Genomic DNA, 19,979 nt, shown 5'->3' with positions numbered 1-19,979 from the left:
ATAATGGCTCTAATATTGGGAGCGTTAGTATCTGTTGTGAATCAGAGCCACTATCTTTCCTCAACACATTTTAATAGTTCTTTCATAGGTCCTAAATGTGACAGTGAATGTACATTTTATTTTAAAGTGGCCGTTCAATTTAGAGACATTTTGTTTTATTTCTTTAATGATCCTGTCAAGTATAGCAAATGTGGCAGCTGTGATGTTTTTCAAATGGTCAAAAATGCAAGAAAAGTAAATTCTGCTTCTCTCGGCCAGCATCCTTCACATTCATAGAAAAGAAATATGTTCCCATTTAAGATGAAAGGTTCTTTGCTTTCATTTCATAGCTCATATTGGAGAAAAAGTCTCAAGGCCATTTACAGTTTATTAATTTATCCCACTATAAAATCTCTTTATAATGGGGCTTTCAGGTCATTTTAACCCTCCTCCTCCCTTCTCTTACTAAAAGATAACTCCAGGCATTTCAAATCAAATGAATTAGAAACAAAGCCATTATAATTATAATTATAATCTCTCCACTTAGAGGTGGATCACAATTTAACACTTTTTCCCCAGGAATTTGGGTCATATTAATAGAAATTGTAGTTTTCTCTTTAGAATACAAGACCAGCTTCTGACAGTCTGGTCCATATGTTAGATGCATATAAAAGTTAATCATCTTGCTCTGGTGCCAGCTTGTGTGTGAAGAAAAGCTGTAAACCACAGCTGTATGGAGTAACAATTGTGAACTTTACTGGCTTGCACATGTGAGACGTCAGTAAACTAAGTAAAATGTCACTTTACGGAACTGGAGAGTTGAAGTGGGAGAGAGGATCGCTAAGATTTCATTAAGGTTTGTACTTAGTAGAGTTCATTCCATTCTTTACATTTCACAAGGATAGTTCAAGTTACACAAACCCTGAATCAGCTGTTTTCCAGATGACTAGGTTTGGCTTAGCCACAACAATAGTGATCCCACAACAGTGGGATCACCGGGTGGTTGACCTGGTTTGGTGTGTGAATGATAAAAAAAATCCAGATATCATCTAACATCAGTTGTGTTCAATCAGTTTGGCCAGGCCGCAGTCCCATCAATTACTCAGTAGTCTGCCTTGAATATGATAAAAAAAACTCGGAAACTACTGTAAAATCTTAAATTAGGCCATCCTAGTTGATGGACCGTCTTAGTGTTGACTGCGCAGTGCTGTGTACTGCTGATAGCCAACTTTGGGCAAGAAACTTGAATACCCTTTGCCTCAGTTTCCTTTCTTTGTGGATTGGGCACCCAGCCCACAGGACTGTCACATCAAATAATGCTTTTCAACCACTTAGCACATATCTACTACACTGTAAACATTCAGTAAATGTTAGTATTTAAGAATTGTTAGCTCTTCTAGGGAAGTCTGGGTGGCTCAGGCTGTTAAGTGTCTGACTTCATCTCAGGTTGTGATCTTGCCATCCTGGGTTTGAGTCCGATGTTGGGCTCTGTGCTGACATCTCAGAGCCTGAAGCCTCCTTTGGATTCTGTGTCTCCCTCTCTCTCTGCCCCTCCCTCACTCATGCTTTGTCTCTCTTGCTCTCAAAAATAAATGAACATTAAAAAACATTTTTTTAAAGATAATATTACATTATGTGGTCTTTCTGTTGAGAATTTCTGATTTCTGTATTTTAAAAATAATATCTTAATGGGGCACCTGAGTGGCTCAGCCAGTTAAACGTCTTACTCTTGACTTTCGCTCAGATCATGATCTCCCGGTTTGTGAGTTCAAGCCCCAGATTGGGCTCCATGCTGACGCTGTGGAGCCTGCTTGGGATTCTCCTTCTCTCCCTCTGTCTGCCCTTCTCCTGCTATGCTCTCCCTCTCTCTGTTTCTCTCAAAGTAAATAAACTAAAAAAAATAAAATGTTAAAAAAATATAAAAATAATATCTTAATAAATGGGAGAGAATAAAATAAACCCTCAGATCTTATATCCTCAGTTTGTTTTCTTTTCTAGTCAAACAACCCAGCATTTAATAAGGCTCTAGGCAATAGAAAATTGGATATTCTATAAAACTCCCAATTAACCAGAATCCCTAATTAATAACATTTTTGTAAATCTCAAAATGTATGCTGAAAAGATTGTCTCTGAGTCAGGTGATTTGGCTTAAACCAAAACTCCTTGGTCAAGTAGGCCCTCTGGGGGTTCCATGTGGCTCCAATCAATCCCCTATACCAGCAACATCTGCATCTCTACTCACCACTGAAACTCTGTTAACCGTAAATTTAATAGGAACACTTTGTTCCCAAAGCTCAATAAACATTTGTCCAGCCCTCTGGATGATGAAACCCAGATACAAAGAAATTAAGTAACTCATTCAAGCACTCCTAACCCGTAAGGGGCAGACCTGAGACAAACCTCAGGTGGTTTGACACCAGAACTCACAATCCTAACCACTTCACCTCTGTAATCCAGACCTCCAGTAGTTTGAGCAAAGGGTCTGAAATATGAAAGTAACATGGCATGGACAGAAACCAGCAAAATAGGTTATGTGGAGGGAAGTGAGGTGTACTGGGGCCTGCTCCTAAAGAGTATTGGATGTAATGTTAAATAAAAATTTAATGCTACACAATTTATTCACTCATTCAGTCATGTATTATTTGAGTGCTTACTCTTTGCTAAGTTTACCACTGGGTAGAGAGTGGTAAATAGAATAGACTTAGTGCCCTCCCTCATGGACCTTATACTCCAGTGAGAAGAAACAGTGTTAATTAGATTCATGGATACCTTTCAGTGTTCCATCAACGAACATCTTTAGCTTTGATGAGACATTCTCTAGAAACACTTAACCCATAAATCTGTTTCATTCAGATTCATTACACATCCATGGTGCTACATAACTCTGCAAAATGATTCACAGTCCATTGCTTATCTACTTGGGATAATGAGCCTTGGTGTTCTTGGATGACTGAGGAAGAACATGTGATACTGAAGTTTGACAGAAAATGGTAGATATGATCCATCTCTAGAAGGCAAGGGTAGAAGTCATCTAAAATGTGGTGGTGCATTGAGCATCTTCAGTGAACATTTTTCTTTAGCATCTACTACGTGTAGGGCACTTTCCAAGTCTTTAGCAGGTGCTGAAGAAATCTTTTTTGATGAGACAGTCTCCAGAAACATTAAACTTTGATTGAGAATAGAAATACTTCGTGCCTGGCCTCGCTTGTAATCTCTATAAGGAATCATTTCTAAAGATAAATCCCAGGGGCGCTTGGGTGGCTCAGTCAGTTAAGTGTCCGACTTCAGCTCAGGTCATGATCTTGCAGTCTATGAGTTCAAGCCCCACATCAGGCTCTGTGCTGACAGCTCTGAGCCTGGAGCCTGCTTCAGATTCTGTGTCTCCCTCTCTCTTTGCTCCTCCCCTGCTCACACTGTTTGTCTGTCTGTCTCTCTCTCTCTCAAAAATAAACTTAAAAAAATTTTTTAAAGATAAATCCTACGTAAAGTAGAATATTTATATTGATTTGAAAGGACTCGGACACATGTATACTGACTAGCTGCAGCCTCTAGAATTAGCACAGACTTGTTATGCTTGTGGAATTACTTCATCAGAGAAATAGTCTTTTGTACTGACTTTTATTCTTAATAGGTTGTTTTTTTTTTTTTAAACAAAAACCAAAAAACAGTAGTTATGGCACCCCAAGTATGTAAGATAAGACTTTAATTTACAATGTTTTTGAAATTAGATGGTTATTTTGTATGCTATATCACAAGGCCAAAGGCTCAAAAAAATTATGCCATGTTCTTAAGGAATAAAATATAATTTTATCCTTTAACACCATGACACATATGAGGTTCAGTAGAACTTTCTGGGCACTGCCATTTTATGAATTGGTAACAATAAAACAAAAATCATACACACACACACACACACACGCACACACACACGTGACATGAGAGAGAAGAGGAATGTGGGTGTGTGGGTGTTCAGAAAACCCATGCCAGTGTAGCTAAGATAGGAGTAATGCTGGCAAGTAGGCATGTTGTAAGTTTTGTTCCCTGCAGAATGTTGCCTTTCTCGGTATGTCTCTTCTTATTTTCTGTTTCTTTTTAGTATTAAAAAATTTTTTTTAATGTTTGTTTACTTTTGACAGAGAGAGACAGAGCATGAATGGGGGAGGGGCAGAAAAAGAGGGAGACACATAATCCTTTTTTTAAAAATATAATTTATTGTCAAATTGGTTTCCATAGAAAACCCAGTGCTCATCCCAACAGGTGCCCTCCTCAATGCCCATCACCCACCCTCTCCTCCCTCCCACCCCCCATCAACCCTCAGTTTGTTCTCAGTGTTTAAGAGTCTTTTATGGTTTGCCTCCTTCCCTCTCTATAACTTACTTTCCCCCTCCTCTCTCCCCCATGGTCTTCTGTTAAGTTTCACAGGATCCACATATGAGTGAAAACATATGGTGTCTGTCTTTCTCTGCCTGACTTATTTCACTTAGCATAGTACCCTCCAGTTCCATCCACATTGCTGCAAATGGCCAGATTTCATTCTTTCTCAATGCCAAGTAGTATTCCATTGTGTATATAAACCACATCTTCTTTATGCATTCGGGGAGACACATAATTCTAAGAAGGCTCCAAGCTCTGAGCTGTCAGCACAGAGCCTGACACTGGGCTCGAACTCACAGACTGCGAGATGGTGACCTGAGCTGAAGTTGGATGCTTAACTGACTGAGCCACCCAGGCGCCCCTATTTTTTGGATTCTTAAGCTGCTGTAGTTTTTTTCAAAGATGTGCCCCTGGATGTTCAGAGTAGGTTCTTTAAAAAGGGAGCGAGGTTATCTGGAATAGTCATTCCTTGAAATAAAGCAAAATAATTGGTAAATGTAAAAATAGACTTGGATAAGTACACATCAAAAGTTAACCTTGGATGCTTGGACTCAGTAAAAAAAAGATTTACAAAGTAATGATTGTATTCGGATTAGTACCCAGTTATTCAAAATGGCCAGTATTTACTAACACGCAAACTGAATGAAGCATAATTTTTTTTAGTAGGAGAATATATATATTATGAAGATGTTGAAGATAAGCACGTTGAATTCCTTAATCTTAAAAACATTGCAGGGAGGGTGCAAACACTTATATTACTGTCCCCTATCTTATGTGCTAAGAAGAATGGTATAAATGTTGGAGATCTGAATAAGCTCATGATAGCCACAATAGCCAGGTGAAGGAGGAGTCACTAAAGAGACCACAGAAACAGAACATTGCTAGTTGCTTGTGGTGACCAGCTGTGAAGAGAGCTTTGGCAAATTATGTATCCAGGTCTCGGTAAAAATCATTTATACTTCCTTCATTTATCTAAGCCACACTGTCATCACTGCTCCCTCATCCTTCTGTTGCCTACCAAACTGCAAAGAAACAATAATACAATGTACATATTTTAATTTTATCTTCTTTATGTTATTCTTTCCAGGCTTCTTTTGAGATGGATTTCACATAGGTAGAATTTCAGAGCTGAATGAAAGCCCGACACTATTCAACCTTTTTTACTCTAACTTGCATCCACAATTTTTACTCATTTGTTCTGCATGATGTTGCTTTAAAAAAAAAAAAAAACTTTTTAAAAGCAGTTTTAGTTCACAGTAAAATTGAGGGGAAGGACCGAGATTTCCGTATAACATAACCCTGCCCACACATGCATAGCCTCCTTCATAATCAGTATCTCCCACCAGAGCGGTACATTTTTTATAATGGATGAACTTAAATTGATACTTCATTATTACTCAAAGTCTATAGTTTACATTACGGTTAACAGTTGATATTGTATATTCTATGGGTTTAGACAAATGTATAATGACATGAATTCATCATTATGGTACAATATGGAATATTTTCACTGCCATAAAAACCCTCTGTGCTTTGCCTATTCAGGAGAGTCCCCCAACTTCTAACCTTTATATCCCCATAGCTTTTCCTTTCCCAGAATGTCATATAGTTGGAATCATATAGTATGTAGCCTTTTCAGATTGGCTTCTTTCACTTTGTAATGTGCATTTAAGGCTCTTCCAAGGCTTTTCATGACTTGATAGTTCCATTTCTTTTTAGTACTGAATAATATTCTGTCATCTAGATATATGTACTTTATGCATTTACCTGCTATAATATATCTTGATTGCTTCTAATTTTTGGCAACAGGATTTTGTGTGGACACAAGTTTTCAACTCCTTTGGGTAAATATCGAGGAGTGGGACTGCTGGATCCCATGCTAAGAGTATGTTTAGTTTTGTAAGAAACCACCAAATTCTCTTCCAAAGTGGCTACGCCATTTTGCATGCCCACCAGCAGTGAATGAGAGTTCCTGTTGCTCTACATCCTTGCCGGCATTTGCTGTTATCAGTGTTCTGGATTTGGCCATTCTAATAGGTGCGTAGTGGTGTCTGACTCTTATTCTAATTTGCATTTCTCTGTAGATATGTGATATGGAGCATCTTTCCATGTGCTTATTTGCCATCTGTATATCTTCTTTGGTTGTTTATTAAGATCTTTGGGCTGTCTTGGGATGCCTTGCTGTCTCAGTCAGTGGAGCGTGTGACTCTTGATCTTGGGGTTGTGAGGTCAAGCCCCACCTTGGGTGTAGAAATTATTAAAAAAAAATAAACTAAAAGAAAAAAAGAATATTTAGTCCATTTTTAACTGGGTTATTTTCTTGTTGAGTTTTAAGAATTGTTTGTATATTTTGGATGACAGTCCTTTATGAGATGTATCTTTTGCAAATATTTTCTGTGATGTTGCTTTTTGAACAATATTGCTGATTGCCCCGACCAGCTCTATAAAGCCCAGGTAAATGTCTCACATGTCCTGGCCACAGATGTCACACAATCTCTTTGGTACCAGGTCAACATAGTTCCTTGTAGTTCCCTCTCACAAAAGGTTCTACCCCTCTTAACACCACATTGCCTGGCCTTGATCTAAATGAAGCTGTGTAGCCACAGAGGGTGTGCTCCATGGGTGCCTTGGCAGAATTCTATGGCATACATGTAGAGGACCACTAATCTACTCAAACTCCTCATTTGACATGTAATGCAAGCGAGTCACAGAGAGTAGAGTGATCTCAAGTCAATGGCAGGCCTGGGATAAGAATCCAAATTTCTCACTTTCAAGTATAGCATCCTTTTCATTGCTTCCATGCTAAAGAGGGAGAACCAAAGAAGCATTTATAGTTTCAGGCACTCAGTTGTCATCCTGCACAATGGGAGTTTCACAGCATCTTATTTTCTGTGTGACTTTCTGGGTCTTAACTGAAAACCTAAGGAAACCTAAGTATTGTGCTTCACGCAAAGAAATGGTACAATGGACTCATCATCAACAGATAATGTATATTGAGTGGAACTTCTAGGGGAAGGATTTTTTTTTTTTTTTAATTCAGTGATCAGTTTATTCTCTCCTGCCTGGGCATTTTATTTCGGATTCTATTCTTAAATGTGGAATGTTACTTTTCTGTGTGCAACTACCTGATTCAAGACTTTGGCCTAATTAGTATTTGTACCGACCAAATGATATTAGTCCTCTATTGGCTTATATCCAAACCATCCAACTTCAGCCATACAAATGGTTGAGTACTCTATCTGAAGACCCCTGGAGCCGCAAAATAGCAAAGATTTTATTCATAGTCCCAGTGACTTACAGTGCCTTTGCAGAGCCTGCCTCTTCCTCCTTTTTCATGTTTTCTTCCCCCACAAATTGCCTTCATAGTTAGTGTTTTCATTGGGGAGGAGGGGCAAGGAACTTGGGTTTATGCTTATAAGGGTAAAATAATATTTTATGCTATTATTAAATATCTAATATAAAAATGAGAAACTGCTTGGGAGTTTGATGTGTAGGGTCTCTGGAAGTTTCTGGAATTTTTAAAAAGTTTTTATGTTTTTTGCTTATTTAAATAATCTCTACACCCCACATGGGGCTCAGACTCACAACCTTGGGATCAAGAATCACATGCTTTTCTGACTGAGCCAGCAAGGCACCCTAGTCTCTGGAATTTTTAAAGATCTCTGTTCTCACTAAACATTCTGCATCTTCCAAATAGAATCCTTTCCCTTTCATGTCAAATTTCTATTAATCCTTCAAGATCTAGCTCATTTACTGCCTACTCTCCAGCTTTCTTCTCATTCTGTCAAGAAAACTTAGTCTTCTATCCTCTCATGTCACTTTATTCAGGTTTATTACAACACTTTCCACTCTAAACTGCAATGAATTGTTTATATGTCAGTCTTTTCCCTACCCCTAGCAGCTCCTCTGGGCTGTCCTCTCCTTGAGATACAGAAAACTGTGTTCTATTCATTTTTGGAAGAACCATGGAGGGCCCTTAATGTCTTACTTCAAAGCATGAATAACTTGAGCACCATTAACTGAAAGAACATCTGCTTCTGAACTATCTCATCTTACCCAGACACTGGATGGTCTATAGCTACCCAACATTTCCATCAACAGAATCATTCTGTAAATGTTTTGTTCCTGGAAAGCTTTCCATTCTATGCAAACATCTTGCACCTCAGTGAAGTAATACTACATATTACTAAATAATTTATCCATGAACAAATGAGATCTGGATTAGTTGGCAGAGGAGGATAGTAACCTGAAGATTTGGAACATAGGAAAGGTTTGATGGAGGAGGTCTGTACTGCCTTCAAGAGTGGGGCAAGAAAATAAGGGGAACTGGTTGTTGGAGTAGGGAAGAGATACAGCATTAAAGCCATGTTGCACCTTCAGAAGTGGGAATGGGAGCGTGAAAAGGAATGTGTGGGGGTGCCTGGGTGGTTGAGTTGGTTAAGTCTCCAACTTCAGCTCAGGTCATGATCTCACAATTCGTGGGCTCAAGCCCTGCACTGGGCTCTACACTAACAGTGAGGAGCCTGCTTGGGAATCTCTCTGTCCCTCTCTTTCTGCTCCTCCCCTGCTCATTCTCTCTCTCTCTCTCTCTGTGTCTCTCAAATAAATAAATAAACTTAAAAAAAAAGGTATGTGTGGAACTTGAATATATCCCTCACCTAAATTATAGTTTGTCCAGGACCAGCCCTGGTTGGACTAAAACCTCTGCTGTATGTGGATGTTGCTCTGAGGCTGAAGTAAACCAGTCTCCCATGTCAGTGACCAGTGGGTGCTGACAGATCTGTGTATGTGAAATTTCATTTTTCTTTTTTCCTGAATGGGTCAGATCTTCTTTGATAGATGTCAACCGTCTAGGCTCCAGTACTATTGTGAACACATGTCCTGTTATTTACAAGCAAACTCCACCAGAAAATGTGGGGAAAGCAGACAATACTCAGAGGTGTGTGCGGGCTTGTGTTGTTGTTGTTATTGTTGTTGTTGTTGTTGTTTTAACATGGCTTTGCCTATGGGGAGACTGAACTGGCAGCTTCTGCCAATGTGGCAATAAAATGCAGGAAACAAAGACCTTCAGCTCCACTATTGACCAAGTTAGGAAAGGGAAGTCTTGTTACCCCCTTGAATTCTCATGATTCAGTACAGTTATTTGCTGGGCTGGCATCCTGTTGATGAGTTTTAAAGCTTAAAGGAGGAAAGAAGGAATTACTATTTTTCCTCAGCTCTACAATTTTAAAATCACTGGGTCACAGATCTTTAAAGCTGTGGTTCACGTTCTAAATGAAAAAGAAAGCAGCAAAAACATTGGTGTGGCTTCCTTAAAGCAGAATAGTCCAGAGGTGTTAATTATGCAGAAACTCCTAAGATGCCAGACAACTGCCAATTAAAACCCAATTCAGGAATGAGAAAGGGGTTTCTTTTGGGCTTTGAATTTCCCGTGTGCATGTTTTTAAAGGTAAGGTTGTGCACTCAGAAAAGAGAGTGAATTTGTTATCTGTGCATCTTTCTTGTATAAAACAGCTGGGAGAGTAGGCTGGTGTTTTATTTACTCTTGCTGCCTTCCCTTCACCAAACTACAGCCCATTCGATATATTGTCAGTGTTCTTCTCATGAGAGATTAAGTGGGCTGGGAACTCTCCCACCTCCCCCCTGCCCACTTATTGATATTAATACTTAAAGCGATAGATGAATGCCAGAGGAGAAAGTAAAAACTGGGAAACGAAATCTAACAATACACTTTTTCTCTTGGCCTCCTACAACTGTTTCATATTTTTTGTAGCTGTTTTAAGTTACCTCAGTGTATCAAATCTAAAACAAATCCATATTATATTTAGGATAGATATAGGTATGTAAAAAAACAAGCTTTTAGCATACAAAATACTATAGTATGTTTTATGCAACTACTGAATTTGACTCCTTGAATTTTTATTAGCTACAGTGTTGTTACTGAAATTAGAACACTGGGATCACTATAGGCATCACATCAGCATAGGTCTGTCCCACGCTGACTTTGTAAACATTATACACACAACCTGGTGATGAGACAAAGTAGAGTTTGTTACTTACCACAGTAAGGGAGCCACTGCCTCTCAAAGCTTTGGCAGTGTCCTGGAGAAGGAAAAGCAGGATCAGAATTTAGTGAGAGATACAGGTTTTTTTAGGGTGGGTCTTTCAAAGTAAGGAGGCTGATTAGGGTTGGGTAGGGATCACAAAACAGTAGTCTACGATTTGATGGAAAAAACAAGGTGAGGATTTTTGAACTCCATGATTCATAGAACCATAGGGGGTAAACTCACAGTTGATATTGTCCATTGAAGAGTTAATGGGTCTTAGGTCTTTTAGGAAATTCCTATAATGAACAGTCAAACTGTTGCCTGGAAAAAGATTCATGCTAATGGAGGCCGGGATGATATAAGGTCATTTTCCTATGGATAGTAAGGTGTGGTTTAGGTTTTCTGTATCCAGACTGACTGTTGGATCAATGGTTTCAGTTCTGTGGTCTCCTCAGATAACTTATTCTGGTAGCAGATGAACTGAAACATTTGATTTTTTTTTTATTTGCATTTCCTTTTTTAGTAGCAATTTGACATAAGACTTTTTACGTTTCATCATTGATTTGCAGTAATTTATTAGTTTATGAACCTATACCTTGTGTTAGGGAAAATTAAAATACGAAAAATTTCCAAACAAATGCGCACTAGCAGTCACCACTGGAACCCTGCAACAAATTCTGTAAACCAGAGAGGGCAGCAGAGGGAAGCCAAATTCTATGCGTGATTATTTAAACAGCAACCCGTTATTTTGGACAATTCTTAGGAAGCAATTTAGGAAGATGAAATCATGAGTCTTGGGTACTTTCCAAGAGATGAAATCCTCTGAAGCAGGCAGGAAATTGCCATTGTTTAAAAGTTCCAGCTCTGTCTTCAGACCACTTGTCTCTTTCTCTTTAAGTTGGAAGCAGAGAAATTGTGCGGGATCATCGTAAGCTCCATTTCAGATTCTTTCTTAACCCCGTTCCGACATAGGATATAAATTCCATTAGATGTCTGTGACTTCCATTTTCTCTCCTTAGCACACGTCAGTAGCCACAGTCTGGAGAAGGACAGGAGGGTGCTCTGGGGCAGTAAGGCATCCTTAGCCAAAGAGGCTGTCTAGGGGTGAAGCAGGGAGGAGGCTTTGAAACAAATGTGAACACTGTATTTACATTTAAATTAAAATGGAAACTTCTTATAGGTTATGTTTCTGAAAGGTGTGTGTCGTGCATCTGCTGAGGTCTATTGTTTATTCATGCTGTAAATCCTTTGAAATGTGTTAAAATGCTTCCCACTCATTATAAAGCTCCTGCCACCCCTGGATTATGACTTTGATGTCACCAATCCTGCTTCAAAGGCTTCTTTCTGGGCTATTAATCACAGTTTAGCCTCTGAAGATATCGCCAGAGAAAACATTTGGACATCTTTGTGCTAGACTTGCTAAAAACTTTGAAATCTTGAGTGTCTTGCCTGTGCACAAATTGCAGCATTTCCTTTCATTGACAACTTTTTATTTTGCTACAGAATCAGATGACATCCTATGTAAAAAAGCAAACAGCTCTCTTCAAGAACTTAGTTTGGGAGGTTAGGGACGGGAGAGGAGAGGAGAGATTAAGGATGGGTGGGGAGAGGAGAGAGTGTCTGAGCAGGCCACTCAGCTCCTTCAAAGGTAAAAAGCATTGGGAATCAGAATGGCCAAGAGATGGAGGTTCAGAGTGGGGGTTGCCTTATCATTTTTCTCACCGTTCAACTGTTTTTTTGACTGACCAGTGCTCACAGTTGCAAATTAGTAAGATCCCTTGGTGTTCTCTTGCCCTCTACTCTCTGCTTTGAGTCCTAGGTAAACTATGCACAGCAAATAGTAATAATAATATGACTGGTAATAATTAGTGCTGGCTGACATGAAGAGAGCACTTACCTTCACCAACCCTGCATTGACAGTGCTTGACATGAGTTACCCTCACTGAATGCCTGCAACAACTCTGAGAGCAAGGTAGTACTGTCTTCATGTTATAGATAAGGAAACTGAGGCTCTGAGATATTAATTAACTTGTTCAAGGTCACACCCCTGGCAAATGCAAAGACCCATCGGCCCCAGACTCAACGGCCCTTGCCCATATTCTCTGTGTCCTCTGGTTCCCTGTGTGGAGTTCTCTCTGTGTGCTGAGAGATCCATACTGCCAGATCTGCTAATCAGTGTCTGTGTCTTAAACCTTCACAGTGGGGTTCTCTGTTGTCCAGTTTCTCTTTCAGGAAAGCTCCTAGCATCTGTTTTCTTGTATATCCATCTCCTTCAGGGACTAACAGTGCCCTAGTTCAAGACAGTTTTTTAATTGTGGTAAAAGAAACAACATGAAACCTACCCTTCTAACATATTTTTTTTTTTAATTTTTTTGTCAACGTTTTTTATTTATTTTTGGGACAGAGAGAGACAGAGCATGAACGGGGGAGGGGCAGAGAGAGAGGGAGACACAGAATCGGAAACAGGCTCCAGGCTCCGAGCCATCAGCCCAGAGCCCGACGCGGGGCCCGAACCCACGGACTGCGAGATCGTGACCTGGCTGAAGTCGGACGCTTAACCGACTGCGCCACCCAGGCGCCCCATATTTTTAAGTGTATAGTACAATATTGTTCTCTGTGTGCACACTGTTTTACACTAAGTCTCTAGACCTTTCTCATCTTGCATTACTAAAGCTTTATACCCAGTGAGCAATAGCTCCCCATTTCCCTGTCCCCTCAGCCCTTGCCAACCAACATTCTACTCTCTGCTCTTATGAGCTTATCTATTTTAGATACATCATATAAGTGGGACCATGCAGTATTTGTCTTTCTGTGTCTGCCTTATGTCCCTTAACATAATGTCCTCCAGGTCCATCTGTGTTGTCTCAAATGGCAGGATGACCTTTTTTATAAGGCCAAGTAATATTCCATTGTACGTATATACCACATTTTCTATATCCATTCATTCTTTGATGAACATTTAGTTTGTTTTCGCTACTTGGCTGTTGTCAGTGATGCAGTGCACCTGGGAGGCAAATATCTCTTCACAGTTCTGTTTCCAATTGTTTTGGATAAATACCCAGAAGTGGGATTGTTGGATCACATGGTATTCTGTTTTTTATTTTTTCAAGAACTTTCATACTGTTTTCCATATTGGGTGCGCCATTTTACATTCCCACAGGCAGTGCACAAAGGTTCCAGTTTCTCCATGTCTTTGCCAACACTTGTTATTTTCTGTTGTTATTATTGTATTTATAATGATTATCCTAACAGTATAAAGTGATATATTGTTGTTGTCTTGATATGTGTTTCCCTGATTCTTAGTGATGTTGAGCATCTTTTTATATACCGGTTGGCCATTTTTATGTCATCTTTGGAGAAATGCCTATTTAAGTCCTTTGCCCATTTTAAAATCAGGTTATGTTATTTTAATTTTTGCTGTTGGGTTGTAGGAGTTCCTTATAGATCTTGGAAATTAGCCCCTTACAGATGGTTTGCAAATATCGTCTCCCATTGTGTAGGTTGCCATTCCCTGTGTTGATTGTTTCCTTTCCTGTGCAGATGTGATCTCACTTGTCTATTTTTGCTATTATTGCCTGTGCTTTTGATATCCTATCCAAGAAATCATTGCCAAGATCAATGTTATGAAACTTGCCCCTATAATTTCTTCTAGGAGTTTTATAGTTTTAGGTTTTACATTAAGTCTTTTTTTTTTTTTTTTTTTTTTAACGTTTTTTTTTATTTATTTTTGAGACAGAGAGAGAGACAGAGAATGAATGGGGGAGGGTCAGAGAGAGAGGGAGACACAGAATCTGAAACAGGCTCCAGGCTCTGAGCAGTCAGCACAAAGCCCGACGCGGGGCTCGAACTCACGGACCGTGAGATCATGACCTGAGCTGAAGTCGGCCGCTTAACCGACTGAGCCACCCAGGCGCCCCTACATTAAGTCTTTAATCCAATAGGAATTGAATTTTGTGTAAGTTAGGGATCTAGTTTCATTCTTTTCCATGAGGATATTGAGTTTTCCAAACATAGTTTGTTGAAGAGACTGCTTTTTCCCCATTGTATAATCTTGATACCCATCTTAAAGGTCATTTAACCATATATGCATATGTTTATTTCTGGGTTCTCTGTTCTGTTCCATTGGTCTATATGTTTGTCTTTATGCTGCTACCATACTATTTTGATTACTGTAGCTTTATAAGATATTTTGAAATCAGGAAGTGTGAAGCTTTCAGCTCTTCTCTTCCTTCTCAAGATTGTTGGGAGCTTTGGGTCCTTTGTGGTTCCAGATGAATTTTAAGATTGTTTTTTACATTTATATTTTTAAAAAAATCCATTAGGATTTTGATGGGGATTGCATTGAATCTATAGATCTCTTTTGGTAGCAGTGGACATTTTAACAATATTAGGTCTTTTAATTCATGAACATAGTAAAGAGTAGCAGAATATGCCACCCTAAAATATGCCACTTTGGCATAAAGATTATTTTGAGCTGAAAGCAATTGAGAAAAAGCAGATGTAAGAAAAGCTCTCTGCCCTCCCCCTATTTGCATAAGAGAAAATTTGTAGAAGTGTCCCCCCACCCCAACCCTTCTGTGTCAGGAAGAACAAAAGTTACTCACCAGAGACAACTCTAGACCCTTATCAGCCCAGAGACAGCACCAGAGGAATCTATATAACAAAACTTCACTAACTAGCCCTTACATTCCATTAACTTCTCCATATATTTACCCTTCCATAATTTACTGCCCCTAGAAACTCAAAGATCTTTTCTTGTTGTTGTTGTCTTGTCACTTACCTAGAAATTTCTTGTTCTTTTATTAAGACGCTATGTGAACCCAATTCTAGCCACCCCTTGAGTTACTCATTACTGGGTACTCCAGTGTGTGTGTGTGATGCATACAGTAATAAACTTCTGTTTGTTTTTTCTCCTGTTAAACTGTCTTCTGTCAGTCAAATTTTCAGGGCCCCAGGAAATGAACCTAAGATGAGTAGAGGAGAAAGATTCTTTTCTTCCCCCAGAACAAGACGTCTTTCCATTTACTTGTGTGTCTTCTTTAATTTCTTTCAAAAATGTTTTGTAGTTTTCAGCATATAAGTCTTTTGCCTCCTTGGTTAAGTTTATTTCTAGTATTTTATTCTTTTTGATGCTATTGTAAGTGGGATTGCTTTTTACTTTCCTTTTCAAATTTTGATTGTTAGTTCATAGAAATGCAACTGATTTTTCTAGGCTGATTTTACATCTTATAACTTTACTGAATTCATTTATTCTAACAGGTTTTTTGATGGGATCTTTAGGGTTTTCTATACATAAAATCATGCCACCAAAGAACAGAGATCACTTTACTTCTTTCTTTACAATTTGGATGTTTTTTATTTCTTCTTCTTGCCTAATTGCTTGAGCTAGGGCTGCTAGTTGGTGGTGAGAGTGAGCATCCTTGCCTTGTTCCTGATCTTAGAGGAAAAACTTTTAATCTTTCACTGTTGAGTATGTTAGCTGTGGGCTTTTCATTTATGTCCTCTTTATGTTGTGGTAATTTTTTTCTTTTCCTAGCTTATTGAGTGAGTTGGAGAGGTTTTTTGTTGTTGTTGTTGTTTGTTTATGAAACTAATATAAATTCAGTTTATATTATAAATTATAATTTATAAATTATTACAGTTTGTTTATAATTTAGGTCATTAAGGTTTCAAAATTCAAATTCTTCTAAATTGTTTATATTCACAGAAGATCATTTGGAAAATTAATAAAAATACAAGGCCAAAAGGGAAAACTTACTCATAATACTATTCCTTAACTTTTCCTTCACTTTAACTTTTTTGTCTTTTTTGCTTAGGTAACTTGGCCCAGACAAGAGCCAGGATAACAGCAGCCTCAAGATCTTTGCCTCCTCATTTCAGTGCTGGAAGAGCCAAGGTGAGTAGCAGGTTTGTACCCAAAATAATGGGTACCATGGGGTGCTCCTGCCTTGGGGACAATCCTAGGATAGGCAACTTTAGTTTATCTGGCACACTGCTGGGGCAGTCTGGTCAAGAGATGGAAGGCCAGGAGATCAAGAATTAGGAAATTTGAAACAATATCATGGCATCCTTACAATCTTGTGTCAGGGAAGAAAACTTTTCCTCTACCCTTTTAACTTCAGTTCTTGGGGGACTATGAATTAAACTCAACCTGAAAGGTTAACAGGGGAAAAAGCAGATTTTAATCATGCACATACAGGAGCTCACTCAAAAAAGTGACTCAAAGGGGTAGTTCGAATTTGAGACTTATATACCATCTTGATAGGGATTAAACAGGGGGAGAAGGGCACTTCTGGGACAACAAATGACTTTTGAGAAAAGCAAATGGTCCCTTAGGAGAATAGATGGGAGATAGGATAGTTTTGCGAGTGTTTATTTAGGCAATTTCTTATCCCAGTGCTCATTTCTCCTCTCTGGTGATAAGAGTCAGTCTTCCATGGCAGGTTGTGAAACTGCCAGGGAGGAGATTTATGACAGTTGGATTATTTTGAGAGGTCCTGTTTTTAGCCAGATGAGGGGAATTCAGAATAAGCGTCTTCTTGCAATTGTTGATTCTCAAATGTCCTCAGTTCAAAATAATACCTATGCCACTAGGAGTATTCTGGACCCCTTCACATGATTTCTCAGAAAGACCAGTTAAAATGCAGAATAGTGACACTTGGAAATAAAGTCTATCTAGAAAGAGGTAAAGCCTTTTTCCTTGAGGCTATCACTAACCTACAAAGGAGGATAACTGGGACCAAATGGAGTCAGCAGGGAGGAAAGAAACCAAACCATTTTTTATCGCTCTGCTTTGCCCTCTGAAAAATGAGCAGTGTACTTGTCTGTGCAAAAGGGATGTTAGAAGGGTTAGTAAATATCCTTCTGTAAAATATTTTTAATTGTTCCATCCTGCCTACTAATGTTTAAGCAAGGATCTCAAGGATCGGATGGTTAATGTTCATTGTATATGCTAACTCCGAAAACCAATTATCTGAAAGGTGATAGAGTAATAAATAGATCACATCTCTGAATTTTCATATATTTTTATTTAAATTGAATATTAAATTATTTAATAAAGAATAATAAATTCAGCCACACATAATCCTATTGAGTATTATCTCAGAATTGATAGACACATACATATCTTTACTTCTTTTGAGAATGGCTTACCTACACATAATAGGGACCCAGATCATTTTTATTAGCAATAATTTTTATACCCATATTGCTATTATAACCCCATGTATTACTCTACTTTTCAGTCTTGTGAGTTTGTGGCAAGGTATTAGTACTGTTTAACTTGGTTTATATGGAACCCTAGAAAAGATTCACTTAGGAGTGTCGGTGGTTCTAAGATATTAGAATCTCTTGATATTATTACATGTAAAATTTTGTAAGTACAGTTGATTCTTATTTTTTTAATGTTTCTTTTTTTTAATGTTTATTTATTCTTGAGAGAGAGAGAGAGAGCGCGCGCGCGCGCACACACATGAGTGGGGGAGGGCAGAGAGAGAGAGGGAAACACAGAATCCGAAGTAGGCTCCAGGCTCTGAACTGTCAGCACAGAGCCTGACGTGGGGCTCGAACGCACAAACTGTGAGATCATGACCTGGGCTGAAGTCAGACGCTTAACTTACTGAGCCACCCAGGCACCCCAGTTGTTCCTTATTACTCATAAAAATTATGTTCTGTAAAGTTGCTGTGAGCACTGAATCAGTAAATACTGAGGCATTGCTCCTAGGGGAAATACATGGTTAGGTTCCTGAAGCCTCTGGTCATAACATTGTTGTCAACCAATTAATACATAATCTTGTTTTATGTGTGTTTCTGTTTAAAGGCATGTTATTTAATATATATTCTTACAAATAATTACATACAGTATTTCTTTGTATAAAATCGTATTTTAATTACAGTATTTGTGTTATTGAACTCAAGGCCAGCGGCACTATAACTCATGCCTGAATGAAGTTTATCCAACACACATATGTTCTCTACGAGGTACTTAATAACCTTCTTGCATTTAGGAACACCAGATAGCACTCCAGCACTATGCTTGGGGGCTATTTGAAACAGTGTAGTCACTAGCCAAAAGTACAAAAATGCAAAACACATGGCACTTAAACAAACTTGGAAAAGGACGCTTGCTTATAGCATGAAAGCTAAAACAGGGAGGCAGAGTGTCATCTTGTTCAACCTGAGCTGGAAACATGTACATTAGGCGATCAAAGTTTTCACCACTCTGTATGTCTATGGATGACTATGAAAGCATTGCAGGTACTTATTTGAGGGTTATAAATAAATTTTTAAAAGTAGGCACATACAGGGTCACCTGGGTGGCGCAGTCATTTAAGTAGCCGACTCTTGATCTTGGCGCAGGTCATGATCTCACCGTTTGTGGGTTCGAGCCCCACATCGGGTTCTGTGCTGTTGGTGTGGGGCCTGCTTGGGATCCTCTGTCTCATTCTCTCTGCCCCTCCACCACTTTTGCATGTTCTCTCACCCACTCACTCACTCTCAAAATAAATAAACATAAAAAACAAAACCTTAAAGTAAAAAGCACATATAGAATCCACAAATAATGAGGATCAACTGTATTTGCGTGGTTTTTTTGGCTCCCACCAGATTCTCAAAGGGATCATGGCACAAAAAGATTAAGACTCCTGTGTGATATTCTCTACCAGCCCATGTTTCCTTCCTTTCCTCAATTTGATTTTGTAGCTTTTGGGTTCTGCCAGGACCCCACTCCCCTGCCTTCCACACCCAGAATACCAGCACAGTGTTACCTCTCTCTCTCTCCGCTCTCTAATTTATCCAAGATAAAATAACAGAGGTGATCTAGGAGGCTGGCTCCAACACCATTCAGTGCCACCACATTAGGATGGTTTCAAAGCCAGTCTTGCTTTTCCGTTCAGGGCTGTGGAGGCTTTGAGAGGAGTGATGTCATAGGGCTTTCTTCCTTAAGGGGTAGACAGATCATTTGATAGCAGTAAAAATTCTTGACAAAAGATGTTGTCCAGAAGATGGATGTAAGTACTTCTAAGGTTTCAGGATGCAAATAATGGGCACTTACTAAGACTGAGAAAAAAAAATCAGTTTTTCATTTATTGCTGAAATCTAGATAGTTTATGAGACTTTTTTGGAATCTATGTCTTTATCCTAGAGTAAATTTAGTTGACAGATGAGGCAAGTCTTTTTAATAAAATAATGCTTTCAGACCAATTTTATAAATTTTATCAAATCATATAGAAAGGCAGTTTATAATGTTTTAGAGGTAAAGTTTTAGAATCAGACAGAACCGGGTTCAGATGTAGACATGGCCAATTACTAGCTGCAGGGACTCTGGAAGATTTTCCTAAGATCTCTGAGCCTTAATCTCCTCATATGTACAACAGGAATAATCATAGTACTAACCTCATAGGGTCATTCTGAGACTTCAATGGCAATATAAGCAAAGTGGTTACTACTGTGATTTTACATTGAAACAATAGGTGTTTTATTACTCATGTTTGGTAACTATCTAAAACCCCATATGTGGAGTCCATACATGTACTGAAACTTGCTCATTTCCTGTGGACTTGGAGTATTACAATTTATAAA

General features: G+C 38.8%; 1 protein-coding gene across 1 annotated transcript in view; it reads left to right on the top strand.

Moving 5' to 3' along the window:
- MYO3B (myosin IIIB) overlaps positions 1 to 19,979 on the top strand; it is a 213,292-nt gene that overhangs the window by 22,776 nt on the left and 170,537 nt on the right. Inside the window, exon 6 of the mRNA XM_053901857.1 lies at positions 16,217 to 16,296. Within this exon, the coding sequence (XP_053757832.1) occupies positions 16,217 to 16,296 (80 nt within the window). The remainder of the gene's footprint in view (positions 1 to 16,216; positions 16,297 to 19,979) is intronic.

This window comes from Panthera pardus, unplaced genomic scaffold (assembly GCF_024362965.1).
Source record: "Panthera pardus isolate Hobbes unplaced genomic scaffold, ASM2436296v1 HiC_scaffold_10, whole genome shotgun sequence".
NCBI lineage: Eukaryota > Metazoa > Chordata > Mammalia > Carnivora > Felidae > Panthera > Panthera pardus.
This window is presented reverse-complemented; position numbering and strand designations above follow the sequence as displayed.